The sequence below is a fragment of the Etheostoma cragini genome, chromosome 1 (assembly GCF_013103735.1).
Source record: "Etheostoma cragini isolate CJK2018 chromosome 1, CSU_Ecrag_1.0, whole genome shotgun sequence".
NCBI lineage: Eukaryota > Metazoa > Chordata > Actinopteri > Perciformes > Percidae > Etheostoma > Etheostoma cragini.
In genome coordinates, this window is record NC_048407.1 from 4,409,755 (window position 1) to 4,429,020 (window position 19,266).

Genomic DNA, 19,266 nt, shown 5'->3' on the forward strand with positions numbered 1-19,266 from the left:
TGCAATGAAACAAAGAGTGAAAAATTTAAAGGGGTCTGAATACTTTCCGTACCCACTGTAGATAGATAGATAGATAGAACATCCTATCACATGCTTTTGGCTTGGTAAATGTAATATAACGTTACACGTATTTGAATTTGCAAAGTCTTGCTTTTTAAAATAAATGTGATAGATATTTTTGAACTTGATGCAGTCTCTGGGACATGTTCATAATCAGAAAAGTAACCATTTATTTGATGTAGGGTACCTATATACTTTTTAAATGCTGTCTATATTTTAATCTATTTTTTCTTCATCTCTTTATCGTTAATGCCTTTTTTGATGTTGTGTGAAATCTATGATGTCTGACTTTTATGGATGAGCATTAGGGCCACATTAGAAAAAAAGTCAGAATTCTGAGAATAAAGTTTTTTTTTCTCGGAATTTTAACCTCTAAATTTAGAACTCAGATATTTTTTTTCCCCATGTGGCACTAATGCTCTTCCATCCTTCCTTTTTTCCATTTACTTTCTTGTTAAGATAAAAAAAACGCGGAACACTAGATGGCGGTACCGTTATAATTACATAAAATATGGGCGACATCGCCTGCTCTGACGCAAGACGAACTTCCTATCTCCCCAGTCTCTCCAAAAATGGCGGACGCGTGTGGCCAAATATTGCTGGGATCAGGGCTCACAGTCCTCTCCCACCCTCTGATGTACATTAAAGTCCTGATCCAGGTAAGAGGAAAAGTGTTTGTGCAGCCGCTGGGAAGATGTCAGTGGCCCAGGAGCTGCTTTGGTTACTGTTAGGATATGTAAATACAGCATAACTTACCGTAAGCTAACGTTAGCAGCCTGAAGAGGCAACTGTCAAACTCTACTTTCTTTAATGTTGCCTCACTCAGTGTCGAACATTACTTGAGTCTTTTTGTAAATCACTATCGGGAACTCTTTAATTAAAAACGCATCTAATACACATAACAGCAAATGTTCCGGAAACAACATCAACTGCACACTCGGTCAGCTGTCCCTATGACCTTCTGTTTCAAAATACTCTTTAGCAGGCGGAAGTGAGTGTGTGAACCAAATCTTAAGGGTTTTTATTGTACTAATGTGTAGTTCTGCTTCGTTAATTTTCTGTATGCATAATGTACAGAACACCTAATCGTCCTGTTACATATTCTTAGATACATAGTTAACTAGTCATGTTTTTAAACGAGCTATTGGGCTGCCTTACTTCAAACTGCTAGAGATAATAGCTAACTGTATGTTAACATTAGCCGACTAGGTCTGTTATCTTATCCAACGTTATCCATTTTTCTGCATGTTAAAGCAATTCCCGAATTGACTAAGAGATTTCCATTGCTGAAAGACTCGCACACATTGGCTTTATTGACTTGTGTAACATTAAAAGGTCAGGTACGCGAGGAAACATGTCTTGGCGTTAACATTCTTATTCAGTTAGTTTTCCAGCACTCTAGCTAGCTTACTGTCGTTCTATCTCGAACAACGCATTAAGGATACGAATTACTGTGTTGCGAGCATATTGTGCGGGCACCTGTGTCATTTACTGAACGGTGTCCTTTGGCCCACTAAAATAGATTGTAAGCTAACTCTAGCCGTTGCTAGTTAGCTACAGCAAGTCAACTTCGTTTAGCTTTACTGTCAAAGTTGTCAAACACGGGTTCAAAATATCACCGTATATCTACCAGCCAAACGCTGGTAAAATATGCAAGTGTCTGGAAGCGTTGCTTTACTCATTAGCCAAACAACAAGTGGCTGGTAAAATTTGTATATTCACTTGCTAGCCATTTGTCTGGAGAAGGATAAAGTTAGTTTTGAACACTGAAGACAAAATAAGTACGTTAAATCACAGAGAAACTTTTGTGAAGACTCAACGTTGAGGCAAAAATGGCAACACTAAATGTGTTAAATAGAAACCAGGAAGTTTGGGAGAGCCACACAAAACAAGTGTTGGTGAGCCAGTTTGTGGTGCAGAGATACAACGAAAGTGCACAGATTTCCAGTAACTATTGCTTCTTATGACTTTTTATTAATCTTTTGTGTTTTTGTTAGGTAGGACATGAGCCGCTCCCTCCCACCCTGGGCAGGAACCTGTTTGGCAGACAAGTTCACCAGCTGCCTGGACTCTTTGCTTATGGTGAGTCTGACTGTCCACATTAAACCCAGTTCAGAATTGGCATCTGTTAAACTTATTTCAGTTCTCTTAATCTCGCAATGCCTAGTTTATATCCACGCCGTTCCACTTCTGCGATTGCTCAGTTACCGATGGAAATTCCGCCGGATTTCATTCATTTAGGCTGGACTAGTGCAATGCCCGTTGAAAATGTGCCTGTTTGGAACGGGTGCTTACTTGGCCTGTGGTATTGTTGAATTCATCAAAGCCAAATTGTACTCCAAAATGACTTAGAGAAGGACACTGTAGCAGCTGTGGCTCAGTGGTAGAGCGGTCGCCTGCCAATCCGAATGTTGGTGATGCGATCCCTGGCCCTGTCAAAGTGTCCTGCCACTCTTGCCTATAGCTTCTCCATGATCCCACCTTGATGTTGCTCCTCGGGTCAGAAATAAAAACTTTAAGACAGCCTCTCACGAAGGAGGGGCAGATCTTCCTGCCCTTCCTTCCAGTTCAGGTGAGGAGCCATAAAATGAGAGCCATGAGATTCAGATTGGCCTAGAGTGCTCTTAAGAAGACAGGAAGAGATGAGCTTTTAATGTCTCGTATCAGTTGGCCCTCATGAAATATTACCAAAAGCAATTAGAAAAAAAAAAAGAAGTACTTTATGTACAGCCATGTTTACTGGATAGTAGGGGTGGGAATCACCAGACTTCTCCCGATACGATACCACCATGATACTTATGCCACAATATATTGTTGCGATTTTAAACATATTGCAATATTCTGCAATATATTGCAACTTATAACCTTTTTTCCAACTTCTAATTTTTCCTTATTTCAAATGATGTCCCCAAAAGGAAACATTTTCAACAATTGTTTTATCTAAAAAGATACATTTCTCTTTGTTCATATCACTTCAATTTTATTGCTGCAGAATGGGATTGTCAAGCAGACAAACTGACCTGATACTATGCTGTATTGATTTTTACCCCACCCCTACTGGCTAGCAGTCTGGGCAAATACTTCCTCTTCCGTGTGCTGGAGCATAAGACAACATCTCTATATGAATGCATGTCCAGATGTATAGTTTACCTGCATGTAACCAAGCCTGCTCAAGCGTGATTGGTCACTACCACTCTGACTACAAATGGAAACACAAAATATTGTCCTGTAGCCTACAGATTCTGCATTATATCGCAAAATGCAAGTGGATTGATTGCAATTTCCAAATGTTTCAGCAAAACACATCATCAAGATCGATGGGAAAGCGGGTCTCTTCAAGGGGCTTGTTCCCAGGCTCTGTGCCGGCTCCATCGGCACCATAGTGCACAGCAGAGTTCTGCAGGTAGGGCTGAACTGATCCAAGGATCTAATCACCCCTACAGCTTGTTCTTCAGATGGAAGTAATAGACTAATTGCACTTCTAGGGAGATGATAGATAGATAGATAGACACACTAAATTTAAAAAATCAAATGGCATTGTTTGTTAAGGTAGGATGAACTGACTTCTTGATTTCTGCCAGTGCATTATCGTCATCATTATTCACAAGGACACTTTTATTATGTTAACCTCTAGTTTCTTACAGAAATGTCAGGAACAAGGCACACCTCAGGTAAGACTTTTTTTTTTGTACTAGTTCAAGAACTAGGTAAAGCTCAATGAGCGATGATTCTGAGGTCTTTGTGTTGTCCAGGTAATGGGAAGTCAGCAGAAGGCTGTGGAGGGCTCACTACAGCACGTTGTTAACGAGGTAAGACACCGTTAACGTCTGAACAATAGCCTATATTGTTTTTTTTTTCATCATCATCGCAATATCAACTTCCGTGATACACGCATCACGAAAGGCTGCGATGTATCACGGATAACACTTTAATAATATAAGTAGAAAAATGCACACACAAGTTTTTTTTTTATTATTATTATTATTTTAAATGCAATGTTCAATTTGTTCAATAGACAATTTGAAATGGTTTTCTTTCATTTGTTGTATTTTAGCAGAATACTGAAAGCAGCAACTCTGAGTACAGTTTAATATTTGGCAGCCCTAGTAAACTTATGAGGACACAAAAAGAACTAGCACACACTCAGGTCTCGGAAGTGTCTGTCACATTTATTACAGTACACTTCATATATTGATTTAGTTTGTATTTTTATCTTTAAATGTATTGGACTCAAATCAAATCACAAATGTTCAATCTGCCCGTCAGAATAAACCACGTTTCCCCCTATAGTTATACAACAGGAACCCGTGCCAAATGCCAAAAACCGGCCCAACCGATATAAAAAGTGGCTTTTAAAAGTGGCTCTATAAACCAAATGCAAATAAACTAATATCCTAAGTAATTACTCACAGACCTGGTGATGAACACCATGGATTCTGTGTGTTTCTATCTAAGCTGAACAGAGAAGAATAAGTTAAAACAGTTGGATGATTTTGCCTACACTGTTCTGTGTAGTGAAGTGTTTTATAAGGAGTGCCAGGCTCCTATTTCATTTGTTTGAAGAAAGGAAATAACTGGAGTAGCAGGCAAACAAGCTGTAAAATGGCACATGTTCTTTTCAAATACAGGAGCTGTTTACACACCCATGCTGAAGTTGACTAAAAAGAGGAATAAACCAACCTTTTAAGGACACCAATTTTATTATACAAATAAATACATGTTCTTCCTTAGAATACAAGGGGGATAACAGAGAGATTTTTCAATACCTATTGATTGGCATGGTTCTATTTCAGTTAGCTTAATAGCTGGTTTAATTAGCATTGAGAGATGATCTTATGGAAAGTTCCCCATGCCTATCTGTAGTGATGGTGAAGGGTATGTGATGATGTGTGTGTGTGTGTGTGTGTGTGTGGGGGGGGGGGGGGGGGGGGGGTGCTATTTGAATTCCAAAGGCCAAGGGAACTTTATCAGGATGCATAGTATCCTGGTCCATGTAATAACTGGCCTTAAAAAATAAATTTAAAATTTAACATAGGGGAGTGTATACTTATATACCTCAGATTTATTTATTTATTTATTTACAATACCTTATTCATTTACAAAGAAAATTGGTGTCCTTAAAGGTTGGCTTTTTCCTCTTTTTTTAATTAAGGCATTAAGATAAATTTCCAAAAGTTTTTTTTTTTAATCAACTTTAGAATGGGTGTGTACATTAATGCCAGCCACTGCAAGTGCTGTGCGCTACCCCCAACTTTCACTTCTCTTATTGTGGTCTGGCAAGGTTGGTTATTATATTCTTTTAAGGCTCAAACTAGCCATATTTGTAGAATGGAGTTACAAAAGATGCAACTGGTTATGTCTACATGAATGTACAGTGTGATGTCATGTTCCATCTCCGTTCATCTCTTCCTCAGACGACCAAAGAGATGATAGCTCGCTCCTGTGCCACCCTCGTCACACATCCCTTTCATGGTACGTCGTGAACTTCTTCTTCCACGTGGTTTAACTGGCTGACGGCACAGTGCTTCAGAGGGTGTAGTTTTGTTGTTTAACTTGTGGGGCATTTGAATGTTTGGATTGGATCTGTGGAGAAACGGACTGCATGTCAACTATGTTTTACTCGGCTTGTTTTTCAGTGATTACTTTGCGATGTATGGTCCAATTCATTGGGAGAGAAACAAAACACAGGTACAGTTTTCATGTTTTAGACACAAACCTCAATGAGAAGAGCCATGAAAATGAGTAAAAAAAAAAAAACTTAATGTGTGTGTATATGTTGTTTATTTATTTTCTGTTCTCAGCGGGGTGTTTGACTCCATCGTCACAATCTACAGAGAAGAGGGCATCCTGGGCTTCTTTGCGTAAGTTTTACATTCCTTGTCTTTTTTGGTTCTATTTAATACACCAGTATTAATTTTTTAATACTTTGATGTGATGGTCAACTTTGAATCATTTTTGTGAGATTTCATCACTTCAAGGCAAAATGCCGCACTAGATAGTTTGGCTCGGTGCTGTATGCTTGCATACGTGCACAGTACACACTGTTGTCGACTGGAATACGACCATTGTTTAACAGTGTCAGCCCTGCTGTATATGATGAATTATGAAAATGTTTTCATTCATAAATGGATGATTTATTGCAGTGGTTATAGTTAATTACCTTGCTGATGTAAAGGTTTCTTTTATTATAACTTTTCAGCCTTATATATGACTGTAAGATTCCCGATTTAACAAAATGTCCTTGGTTGTATGCATAAAAAAAAACGATAATTTGTCCTCATATTCCTGATGTTTTAATCAGAAATAATTGTAAGTGTGTGTGTGTGTGTGTGTGTCTTGCCCCCCCCTCCCCACCAGTGGTTTGATTCCTCGTCTGCTCGGTGACGTCCTGTCTCTGTGGATTTGTAACCTGCTGGCTCACCTCATCAATACATACGCCATTGATGACTCGGTATGTCACTTCTGTCACTTCTCTTCTGGGGTCGACGCACACGTTATTCCTGTTACTGCACTCTAACTGGAGTCCCTTCTGCACATCCTAGGATTCCTAGTGTTGTTTTTTTTTAGCGTGCTGGCTACATTGCACGCGAAAGGTACACTGAGCGGAAATTTCAACACTACGCTTCCGCTATAATCAAAGAAACTGGCGAGACCGGCTCGAGAGCAGCACGTTGTTGTGCATACGCTCCCCGGAGATCCACTCTACAGACAAAAACAAACCTCTTCTATGTATAGATTCCAAGTGAGGTCTGTGTGGCCCTTAGACGCAAGCATTGATCAAAAAGTGTAAATACTTCTATTAAATTGAATCTACAGATTTACAGGAAACGACCTATTAACAGTCAGTGAGCGTATTTGCGGTTACATTGTGAGAGTTCCTGTTTTTATTGTTTCCCTCCCCTGCGTCCTCTGAAAACAGCTGACAGATTGACGTTTTCACAGCGACTGAAGAAACAACATTCCCAAAGCAAAAAGCTCTCCGTCTCGCCTGTGACTCAAACAATCCTACGCCCTGTGTGCATAGCTGGCGTAGCCGGTTTAAAGGTACATTCCGCTGCACGTGCGCTCCGCGAACGGGCCTCATATTGTTCAATGTAGCCAAAGCATAAGCTGGAACATTGTCTCTAGAATGTCGGCACTTGTGTATATTGTTACACAGAACAACCAATGCAGAAGATGAAACAGTTCAGTGTAGGAAGGACGGACGAAAGTTCCTTACTTTAAAAAATTGAGGCACATTTATAAATTACTGGCATGACCCATAATGACTGCATACTCGAGCAATAATAAAAGGCATCATTTGATTTTCACCAAAGTTAGGTATCTAACAGCCTCTGTAAATTAAAGTGAGGTCTTGATCTTCTCTTCATGAAGTGTTCTGAGATAACTTGTGTTATAACAAAAGAAAGGTAATGCCTGACTTAAAATTGCTTTGCTTCCAGTTTAGTTGCTATTAACCAAATGATCAGACAAGTTCAAAATGTCAAACGTAGGATCGAATGCTGCACAACATACACATGATCACAGGACATAAACTCAATGAGATACAGTATGCTATGTTGAATGGCTTGGCTCAGGTACCGAGATTTAAAAAAACAAATCTATATATATATATATATATATATATATATATATATATATATATATATACATACATACGCATACACACACACACAGAGAATGAATGCCATAGAACTTTCTTTAATCCATAATAATAGATTCAAGATTTCTTTGTCATTCCACAGTAAACTGTAGTACGAAATTATGTGCAAATTTCACACCTTAGAAAAAAATTCAGCACAGACGATTAAAAACACCGTAGAAACGTTGAGATATTAGCTATATACATGAAAATAAATACTTGCTTATGGATGTGCAGAACCCGTATAGTGAAAGTCTAAAAGAACTGAAAAATATAAATATCTAGATATAGAAAAAACTACTTTTTAAAGTAGTTTTTTTCGCTGCTAACTTACGCGGCACCGGATTCACTAATTCGTCGATAGACACCAGCATATTAGGCGCTACCGGAGGCATTTCCGATACTGGAATCGATATCGGAACAACTCTAGAAGAAACAAACAGATTCTGCCGAGGGCAAAAAACGTAATCGGAATCCAACTTAACAAAAAAAATCCCTGGTCGTGTGTCACTCAACATCTGGCGTAGACAGTACTAGTTGGAACACTACTCGTTGGGCTGTGTGATGAATGCTGAGGGTTTGTGTTGAGCAGCCCCAGAGTCCCTAGAGTCAACGCTGTCCTCTGTCCCCTCTGTCCAGATGAGTCACACAGGAGAAATCAAGAACTGCTCTCAGGCTGTGACCGGGGTGAGTGTGACCACACATCAGCAGTATGTCAGTCAGTCAGCTTGCAGCTCGTTGTTGTATCACATTCCTCCTTTGCTCTTTTCTTCCAGTTCTTCGCCAGTATGCTAACATACCCTTTTGTGTTGGTGTCGAACCTCATGGCTGTCAATAACTGCGGGTGAGTTTGCACGTCGTACGCTGTCGTAAATCCTCATTGCTGTTGGATCTCAGTGACAAGATTCACTGACAGCTGCTATCAGACTTCTCAACTCAACTACACGCCACTAATCTGAAATTATGTATTCTTTTTATTAATGGAGCTCTGTTATTACCCTGATTTTTTTTTTTTTTTTTTTTTTTTTAAAGGAGCCATGCTCATAATTTCATTCATGCTTAATTTTTATGTTTCTGCTGTCCTCACAGGCTTGCTGGAGGCCTGCCCCCCTATGCATCAGTATATCCCACCTGGGTGGACTGCTGGAGGCATCTAAGCAGAGAGGTAAAAACACCCATACACCGTATAGATACGGAGTCACATTAAGCACTACAGGGGTAAGGTTAGGATTGGTCATCGAGGACCGCCCAAATCCATCTTGGAATCGTAACTTTTGAAACGATTCCAAGTTGGAGTTGTTATAAAAAAAAAAATTGGGTTTGGAGTCAGGCTACGGTTGCAAATTTACCACGCAGGTTCTGGTTTCTGTAGCGGCTGCCTTACTTCCAGCAGGCGCTTGTTGTGGTTGCTGCCATGGAGCACAGTAAGCGGCACTCTAAAATGTGTTTTTTATTTCACGTTGAAAAAGCCCATTAAAACTGTATCTCCAATGAGTCAAAATAAAATCTTCCTCTACCTGTGAAATAAGAATTTATCCCATTACTAGCCTAGAAATCGAGACGCACCCTAGCGGTCGCAAATGTAACCTGCAGCCAGGGTCAGTCTAGCAACTCTCCGCTGGCTTGCGAGCTGGAATAACCAAATTAGGGTCAGGCCAATCACATCGTGCGTAGAGTTGGTGGGGGGGGCTTAACATAATGACGGCAGAGGTGCAACAGTTCAGCGTGAATTCCCTGCTACTTGAAAACCAAGAAGATGTCCGCTGTTGGCGGTGAACAGCGGTCTTTGGAATCAGCTTTGGACACCGAGCCCTGGGTATCCTGCTCTGCCTTTTAAAGAAAATGAAAGTTCAGATGGGCCGATCTGGCTTTCAAATGACCAAAGTGGCAGTTGGTCAAGGCCACACCCCCAGCCTCCACTTTGAATTTTGGGAAAGAGACTTGAGATACAGTATGAGGGGATCACTAAGGTCTATGTAAAAGCATCCAAAGAGCAGCATGTCATGGAACGTTTAAATTTAAAAATATTAAACCTACAAACCAGAACTTGGCTAAATGTTAACCTGCTTCACAACTAACCTGTTCGGTTCTGTTCTGTTCTAAATAACAGTGTGTTTTCCCGTTTTGGTGTGGTCTGGTTCCCTTAAACCCCGGTGCAGACCAAACATTCGCACCAGAGTTAGCTTGGAGCTCGACGATTGTTGACATGTATGCGCACGAGTGCTGGGACTCGTTAGAGTAAAAACAAGTTGACTGAGTTCTGTTGTTTGGCTTCTACTCCATGTATTTTAGAGGTTTCTCACTAGGAGTCACAGAAGTTGTTCCTTTGAAATATTACTTCCTAACTTCTTTTTACTTCAAAATTCCAACGTACAATGCTGAGGATTGGCCGTTTTGGTAACATGTATATTGTAACCACTAAACTTGTCTTCTGTCTTCTCTTCATTCCAGGGCAACATGAGCAGAGGCAACAGTTTATTTTTCCGGAAGCTTCCGCCAGGCAAGATGTACGCAAGTGACCAGCAGAGATTTTTTTAAAGCCTCAAAAGAACTGAGCTGAACATAGTTGTGATAATGAAACAAAAAAAAGTCAACATTGCCTGACCTGGGGATGGACAGTCGGCACTTAATCTTTTTTTTTTTTTTGTATGCACTTGTTTGATATGAGGGTTTTTCTTCTTGATAACCTGCCATGTGAAAATAAAAAACATTAATTTCCAGTTAATTTCTAGGTTTTGTTTTATTAACAGAAATTTACAGATTAAAACTGCAGTGTTGTAAAATGAGATGAAGAGTAACATCTTTAAAAATCACATCCAAAATGTGATTGGATTGCTCAAGCTGTCAAACCTGTCTAAATATAGTTATGACCAATGTGAAAGCCCTCCCCATTTTTTTTTTTTTTTAAATTTAGAATATTGACAATGACTTACCTTCATCCATGTGATGGAATTTGTTGAAAAAAAGCACTTCAGTCTGCATGTGGTTATGTCTAATAATTCAAGTGGGACCTCTTGTCATGTAGTATTGTCTGTTAATTAACATGATGCTCGCTGCTTGGCAGTAATGCTAGTGGAAAGGAGGGCAAGGACCCGGAGGATGTTCAGGAGCATGTCTGGATGTATGCAGGCTAACCAGAGCTGACCAATATGTCTTGGCACTCTGAGCAATTGTATCAGCTCATTCTGACCCGAATAAAAACAGCTTTTTTCGACCTTTCTTTCTTGTAAATGTGTTTGATGTAGAATTTAAGAAGTATGTGAAATGGAACATGCACTCAGAAACACCATCAAAATAAAAGGATCCCACACACCCGAGCGAAGTGTGGCATCAATAAGCTTCTGAAAGTTTGAGATAAGGTATTGGATGTATCTACCAACTGATATTTCTTCCTCGCAATATCACATACATAAAATCCATCTCCTCACATCTGCTGCCCCCAGTACTCACTAGAGCACCAAATGTGGATTAATCAAATTAAGTATTTCCCCTTGTCTGACTAAAAACAACCATCTGCTTTAGGAAATAACCTTTTTCTGAAAACGGAAACTATATTTGTGAGCCGTTTTAAAAGATTTTGCACTTTTTATGCATGGGGTTTTGCCTGTCAATACCCAAATATTACAGACAGGAGCCTCCACTATTTAAGTTATTTTCCATTTCGGGCCAAAACATTCACTGTAATATAGTCAACTAAAAGTGCTGCATTAAGTGATTTATGTACTCTTCATGTTGGACACAAACTCAACTGAAGTTTTCACCTGGTGTCTGCAACTGTTCAGACTCAATGGTTTCCATACTTAATACTACATATCAAATATCTGACAACTAAGTGACATTAAGTCCACAACATGGAATTAAAAAAATAGTGGTAGTAGTATGTACAATATAATGGTAAGACTTCTTCAAATGTGAGAGGATATGTTACAGATAGTGACCCAGCAGTCGGAAAGTTATTGAAAAGGCATTGTGTGTGTGTGTAGTGATGTGTTAAGATCACTACAAAATAATCAGTTAATAACTTGCTGCTGTGGGAGCATCGCTCAGAAGAAAATGGTATATTATAAAGAAACGCATGATGACATTTCTTAATATCTAAGTTAAAAACAAGAAAAAAGATGGATATCAGAGTTGAAAAGACAAGCGATCTTACATATAGTTTATCAGCACATCCGTCTTATTTGTGTCTTGTTAAACCAAACACACACACACACTCCTGTCCAACTTTTGTCTGTTGCTACGCTGTCTGAATGCACAAAAAAACAACCTGGTGCCTTGTTAGCTGCTGGTGTTGCTAACCTGGCTAGAGCTAACCCCACTGTGAAATCGTACTAGTTAAATGGAACCCATTCCCCTCGTTTGTAACGTCATTCCCGGCTCTGGCTCCCGAGGTAAATGGAACCCATCAGTCCTCCGGGACAACATAAAGACAACATGTGCATCCACAAAGCATCACTCAGTAATGCGTCCTCCTGCTCCACCCTATGTGTTGTAGGCGGAGCTCCCCGTGTCTTCTGCAGGCTTGTTGCCGCTGTGTTTGGTGCTGATGTGCTGACTCATTTCCTTGCGGTTGGTTACCGCGTGGCCACACTGCACACATGTGTAGCGCCCTCTAGTGTGCTCCCAGAGGATGCGTCTGCTGTAGACCTGACCTGATGGATGAAAGCACAAATGAATGGCTGACCAAAAGTGCTGAATATACACCGATAGGGGTGGGAATCACCAGACGCCTCCCGATACGATATCATCACGATACGATATTATTGCGATTTTAAACATATTGCGTTTATATTACAATTTCTTACCTTTTATCCAACTTCAAATTATGTCCCCAAAAGGAAACTTTGTCAACATCTGTTTTATCTAAAAAAAGATACCTTTCTCTCTTTGTTCATACCACTTCAATTTCATTGCTGCAGAATGGGATTGTCAAGCAGACAACTGACCAACACATATAATAAAAAAGATCAATACTTGTATTGATCGATTTTTTCCATGAGGATATTTAACTCATGAAAATCATGTTTTATTCGCAATCCTCATGGAGAAATACTACACTACCCACAATCCTAAGTGTAACAGCGACGTCTCCAATTGGCCTTTGATAGTTTTTGGACACGGTCTTGTACCTTTGCCTATTTTTCCGTTATCAACATGTTAATTTGCGCCGCATCAAATGTTTTATGGTCACGATTCATCTTAGAGCTGGTTGGCTTGGTTCCAGAAAAATTCAATGAAAAGGGGCAATAGCAGTTCAAAATGTGGGCGGTCACTGTTGAGCTCTATTGTACGGATTAATGTAATAATTAAATAAGGTAGTGTCTGCAAATTTATGTTTTTTAGAGCATGTGTAGGTACTGAGCATGTTTGTGTAATTCAAGCCTGTGTGTAATGTGTGTAATAACTACAGAGTGTTAATTGTAATTTCCCCTTGCTGGAGTATTGAAGGATACATTACATTAACAGTAAGTGCTGTAGTACAACGAGGAGGATACAAGTTAATTAAGGTAAGAATATATATAGAATATCTTTCCTATTTTGCTCACGGTTTAGTTTGACAGCTCAGAACGTTTGGTTGCTGAACTCTGATCGGTTAATATATTTTATATCTAGGCTTTTTTTGGACGACACAGGAATTATTTTACTGTAACATATTGCACAATAACAGTGTTTTCTTTATAAATGTACAAGTCTGGCTCTTTTAAATGCCCCAAAAACCACTACTATCCGTTAAGTTTCCCCATTCTGCAACACCGTGTGTCCATGAAGGAGGCAGCTAGCTGACTTCAACAACTATAATTGTTGATTCTCTGTCTCCGTTGCCAGAGTTGGCAATTGCTCAGGAGCAATCCCATCACTCTCTCTAACACACACACACACACAGCTATTCTCTTAAAGAGATGCAGACACAAACACACAGGCAAAGCTCTGCGTGGAGCCTAAATGGGCTTTTAGTGTGAGGAAAGGCTCACCTTGACCCTTCTTCCAAACAATGGTAGCCCCAGGGGGAGAGCGAGGAGCTGATTCTGGACCAGGATGAACAGGCTCCAGGGACCTGGTCTGTGTCAGATACTGGCTCTGGGCATCAGGTGAGTCAGGAGCTGCTGCTGGGCCGGGCAGTATAGGCACATCAGTGGCTTCAACCTTGATCTCAGGCTGGAGATCAGCCTCTGTGAGTTGCGGAGGAGGGGAGGTCTCCAGGTTAGATAGGAAGGGGGGGCTGAGGAGAAGGTGGGCAGCAGGGTCTGGCTTCTCATCTGCAGCAGGGAAGGAATCTTCTGAGTTTGGGGTGTGATAGGTTAGTTGCTGGGGTGAGGACATTGAGTCCAGCAGCGGGGGCTTCTGGTCCAGCAGCGGGGGCTTCTGGTCCGCGTCGGCGAAGGACGCGTTAGGGTGGGTCGAAGCGGGCAGGGGGGGCGTCTTCGTTTTGCCCCGCGGCACTTTGGAACAGGTGTGCAGGTGAGTCAGGAGGCCTCGGTAGGATCGCAGCTTTGTGCGACAGCTCTCACACCTAAACAGAAGGTTTTTTTTTTTTACAAATGAATACACAGTATGACACACTTCTACTAATAAATACACAGCCCAACCAAGGCGGTAAGGCAGCCTCGACAAAGCGTAGCTCTTATGGCGCCATTTTGATGCTACCTAGCACTTACCCGCCGTTAGCATTCTGTTGACTGCCATTCATTTTGACATCACTTTGTCAACGAATAACTTTATATCTTAAGCATTTAAAGACTATTTGTCCATTATTTATTTCTGAAGAAACACGTCAATGTATAAAAGGCTCCATTACCTTATGGCTCTGTGGCAGATGTTTTTTGTAAAAATAGGCTAACAAATGTGTCATAACCACGCCACTTACTGTCGCATTGTCGACAAATTACCATGTTGTCAGGAGAAGCTCGCAGACAGTTTGGACTTACATCAGCTGTTTAGGTTTAATTACTAATGTTAACTAGCATGTTAGTTAGCAGTAATTAACCTGTGTCTATGTTATCTCCTAACATACAGTATACCTAGGCCCAACGTATCTGCTGATTGGGAATGATTGAGATTTCTCTTGCACAGCTACCAGAAGACTTACAACTTTCAGACAAGTTGCTCACGTCACATCTACGTCGTCAAGCTCAGGTGGAGGCTGCGCAGTAACACTCAGCCATCGCAGGAAAAGTGCTTCTAATATCCTTCACTGGTCTCCGTTGAAATCAACGAGGTCACATTGTCCATTTCTTTTACTGTCTATGAGCACAACACATTTTTAGAAGGGATGCAACTAAAGATTATTTTAGGGCTTAATTAAATTTACCAAAAATTACAGCACAAATCTTTCAGCTCCTACTACATGAGCCCGTCTCTGTGCGTAACGTAGAGTTGTTCCTACGTGTCTCTATGACGTGTAACATTCAACAGCCAATCACAGACATTAGCTCTTGGTAGAAGAAAGCTGCATGCTTATTGGCTCACTGACACTGATGAAATTTACTCCTTAGGTATTAATTTACAAGGTATTTTTCAATACTCAATACTAAGGAGGAAATTTAATCGGTGCCTAAAGTATTGAATTGGGTGCCCAGACCTAATTAATCGATTAGTTGGTTTGTCTCTAAACTGTCAGAAAATGGTTGGCAGCTCTATATTACTCAAAACATTTGGTTTTTTACAACTAAATACACAGTACAACATGTGTTTTTTTTACTAATTAATACACTGTATCTCAGCGGAGAGTGCAAGGACAATTTAATAAAGACCAACTCACAGGAAGAATATGTTGGGTTTGTGATGATGCCTCATATGTTCCATCAGTTTCTGCATGTTGGGGAAGGAACCACTGCATCCGACAGTGGAGCACAGCAAGACCTTTCCTAAAGGACAGGACACACAGCATTTACCTGCTGGGGGGGGGGGGTCGCTTCTTCTCCCGTAACCCCAATATCGTCTGTTTCCTTCCAGAATCATCCAAATAGGTGAATGATCCCTTACACTTCATGAGTTCTATAATACACTAAAATAAGAAATATTGGGTCTATCTCCAACCTAAATAACACCAAATCTAAAGCCAGATTGGACCTTTATTTTTTGTTTAACATAAAAAATGTATTTCTTGAAATGCTTGCATCTGTGCTATCTGTACTAGTTTTTTTGTATATTGCAGGTCAGTGTTGTCCAGCAGAAGACACCTAGCATGGAATATTAATGTCAAAATTAAAATATATTCTTTCAGTAATGTATAGTATTTTTTTTAAACAGGGACAATGCACAATTAGAGGGTTTTCACCGACGTCACGTTCTGGGCAGTAACCCGGATCCACGGCCATATTGGAGATATAACAACTGAACGGAGTACAGTGGACTATTGTGCACTTTGGATACTTTAAGTGAATGTTGCCATGTCTAAACAACAGAAAAGCATCCAAAATGCAAAGGCCTATAGAGACGGACCTGGACTACAAGAAAAGGCCCAATATTTCAAGAAACTACAGTTTATTTACGGTGCAGATTCGTACGAGTTGGCTCTCTCTTCTTAAATCCATGACGACCCGGTTATTTTCCCTTCAGTTGCATATCCCGATATAGTCAACTACCTGGTTTCTCGCCAAGCCCATACACAGCTGCAGACCTTAAATCCTATAAAGATTTAGAGGCCTATAACCAGATGGTGTGTGGATGAGTCAAGGAGACGCGGTACCAAGTCATTAACGACCGTTGTGTTGTAAAGGCCAAAGTAAGTAGTGCAGTAACTTCTTTAATCAACCTAACCTCATCTGTAAGACATCATTGTGATACTCAAGGTGTAGCCAAGTGACTTGTGCTGTCGCAATCTACTTCAGTGCCTGTGCTTTGTTGTGATGCGAGTACTTCCAATATGGCGACTTCCGGTCTGATGACGCGTCGGGAAAACCCTCTTATAAGAACAAGGAGAGGTGCATTGCACCATAGTTGTAGTACAATCCCTACTTTCCGCCCTTAACCCCTGGGCAAGTAGGGAAAGGAATAAATATCCAATGCAAGTGATGTAGCCTACAAAACATCTGAATAAACAGTTTTACAAACACATTCACATCTAATTTACCATTACGTAAAATAAAAATGTATTTTGCATAATTTAAAATTATGCAAAATAGGCTAATGATTGTGTCATAACCACGTGACTTACTTTCGCATAGAAGAGGAATTACTTAACAGTTTGGACTTCCATTAGCTGTTTAGGTTTAATTACTAATGTTAACTAGCATTTTAGTTAGCAGTAATTAAGTTTAATTACTAATGTTAACTAGCATTTTAGTTAGCAGTAACTAGCCTGTGACTACTTTATTTCCTTGCATAAACCTAGTCTCCATCTCTGCAAGAATCTGAATGATTGACATTTCTCTTTGCATCAAGTTGCATCAATAATAATAATAATTTAATAAATTATAATGGGCTCAAACATCCCCACATCCTAAAACGAGTCCCCCACTCCTTCCAAAAACAAACTAACCCTAGTGAAATATCTTATTTACTTCGAGAACTGGGAGCTATTACGTTACCTGGAAGAGACTGAGCTGGGATGTCATGGTCCTTGATGTGGCTTTCCAGAGCTGTCATGTCTGAGTACACCCGCTTACAGCCGTAAAACGAACACGGTGTCCTCCTGTTTCCTAAAACGCACAAAACTGAACTTTATACAACTCCATGAATTTAACTATTTAACGTTAGTTTTATGACAACAATAGTGTGAATACCAGGAGCTTAGCTAGCTAGCTAGCGACAGAACTATAGCAGGTTAGCATGCTAACAAGCTAACTGGCTAGCTTATGCACGTAGCTAGTGCTTATAAGCTTAATGGGGTAAAAACGTCATCAGTTAGGCGTTTGGCTACAAAGTTAAAGCCAAATTACAAACCTCCGCTCCCAGAATCAGATGTCTGCAACGCTGTGCTGCCCGAAGACATCATCATAGTGCAGCACAGACAGAGCTCAAGTACAATCGAGAAAGATCAGAAACGAACTCCAAGAACCATAATGCAGTGCGACAAACACACAACACGCAAGCGTTACGAAATGGCAGATGGTTAGACCTATGTGGGCGTAGCTCAGTTGGTAGGTCCTATGTGGGCGTAGCCATATACATATAAAGAGTATGATAATACATTTGAAAGTTAAAATTATTGTCCTTTTGTCTTTTTTTATTCCCCCAAATAAGCATTGATTTTACCTTTCATTACTATTTGTGTGATAGCCACCATGTAGGCCTTAACCCTCCTGTTGTCTTCGGGTCAAATTTGTTCCCGTTCCAAAAAGTTTTGATATCAGAGATTTGGGTTTCTTTCAAACAAATTTTCCAAAAAAGTAACGTGGATCGTTCCCACCAACGCTCCTCACAAGTCAAATAAATAATCTAAACTGATTTTATTGAATTTGGGTGTTTTTTGTCAATTTTATAGCATTTGGAGAAAAAATTATTAAAAAGAAAAGTGTAAAAAAAGAGAGAAAAATGTCAATAGGTGACTAAAATGTGAACAAATGGCACATAAAGTGACCAAAATTTGAATGGATGTTGGAAAAAGTACCAAAAAAAAAAAGTGACAAACATAAAGGAGAAAAAAGCTTTAAAAATGTTGGGAAAAACCCACAGAAATTTCAAAAGGCCAAGAAAAAGTAAAAAAACCTTTAAAAAAAAATGACAAAATCATTGGCGGAAAGCCACAAAAGGGTCAAAAAAGACGACCATAACCTTGATAAAAGGTTTTTCATTTTAAATTTTGACTCAAAAAACAAAGATTTTCAGGTCGGCAGGAAGACATCACGAGGGTTAATACTGTCTGGGAAAGAGTCTAGATGTGCAAGCACTGTCTCTTTAAATTATTTAGCAAGACAATCATGTGACTACAACATCAAGTTAAAAAACAGAATCAATTAAAAAAGTGCCTTAAATAGTGTTAGGCCTTCAGCTGAAGTTATTTTAAATGAAATTATTTTCTCTCACATTAGAATGGTAATCTGGTGACCTTGGCTGCAAAGCTGCATTACCAACTGGACCTGCACTGGGGCCCCAGGCACTCAGGGACCTCAAAAGTACCAGGTAAACTGTGTTTAGGTTACATTTTTGGTTATGTGATTCATTGCAAATTTGTTAGAGAATTGCATCTGAAGTAGTCTGGCTATCACCAGACCAAGCCAAACTCAATAGATTTGAGATTCCGCGTTGGTCTGGGGAGTGTGCTCTGGATTTTCTCTGCACAAGAGGTGTGACCAATGAAGCGCTTCAGTGGCCGTTATGTTAATTAAGAAGCTGCTTGGTCGCTTGTCTATCGTCATCGTGTTAAACCCGCCAACAGCGTGCCAGCCAGATAGGCCAGTTAGTGATTGCTTCCTGAAAACTTGTGAACTGAAGCAAGAGAATTAAGCGTGCAGGTTTCCAGACCGAGCTGCAGGGCGAAATCAAATCGCCTGCAGCGCTAACCCAGTCTACATCTGAAGTACTAGCACAGGTCCTGTATTATGACCTCAATGTGCGGCCACGTCATATAGAGGCCCTCTTAGTCTCTAGTGTTTCTCCTTTGCTTGATTTCCCCACATTGT

General features: G+C 40.1%; 2 protein-coding genes across 2 annotated transcripts; one reads left to right on the forward strand and one right to left on the reverse strand.

Annotated features, from left to right (window-relative positions):
- Positions 1-506: 506 nt before the first annotated feature.
- mtch2 (mitochondrial carrier homolog 2) lies at positions 507-10,920 on the forward strand. Its single transcript, XM_034867989.1, has 13 exons — positions 507-719; positions 2,058-2,142; positions 3,357-3,463; positions 3,705-3,731; positions 3,813-3,869; positions 5,475-5,532; positions 5,697-5,748; positions 5,862-5,921; positions 6,418-6,511; positions 8,342-8,389; positions 8,479-8,546; positions 8,792-8,867; positions 10,154-10,920. Exons 1-13 carry the CDS (start codon positions 633-635, stop codon positions 10,238-10,240), a joined length of 906 nt encoding a protein of 301 aa, XP_034723880.1. The 5' UTR covers positions 507-632; the 3' UTR covers positions 10,241-10,920.
- A 935-nt stretch (positions 10,921-11,855) lies between these two features.
- On the reverse strand, positions 11,856-17,722 carry znf414 (zinc finger protein 414). Its single transcript, XM_034867966.1, has 5 exons — positions 17,588-17,722; positions 17,233-17,343; positions 15,462-15,567; positions 13,675-14,213; positions 11,856-12,354 (listed from the first exon to the last, which is right to left on the reverse strand). The coding sequence occupies exons 1-5, from the start codon at positions 17,640-17,642 to the stop codon at positions 12,185-12,187; spliced, it is 981 nt and encodes a 326-aa protein (XP_034723857.1). The 5' UTR covers positions 17,643-17,722; the 3' UTR covers positions 11,856-12,184.
- Positions 17,723-19,266: the final 1,544 nt, after the last annotated feature.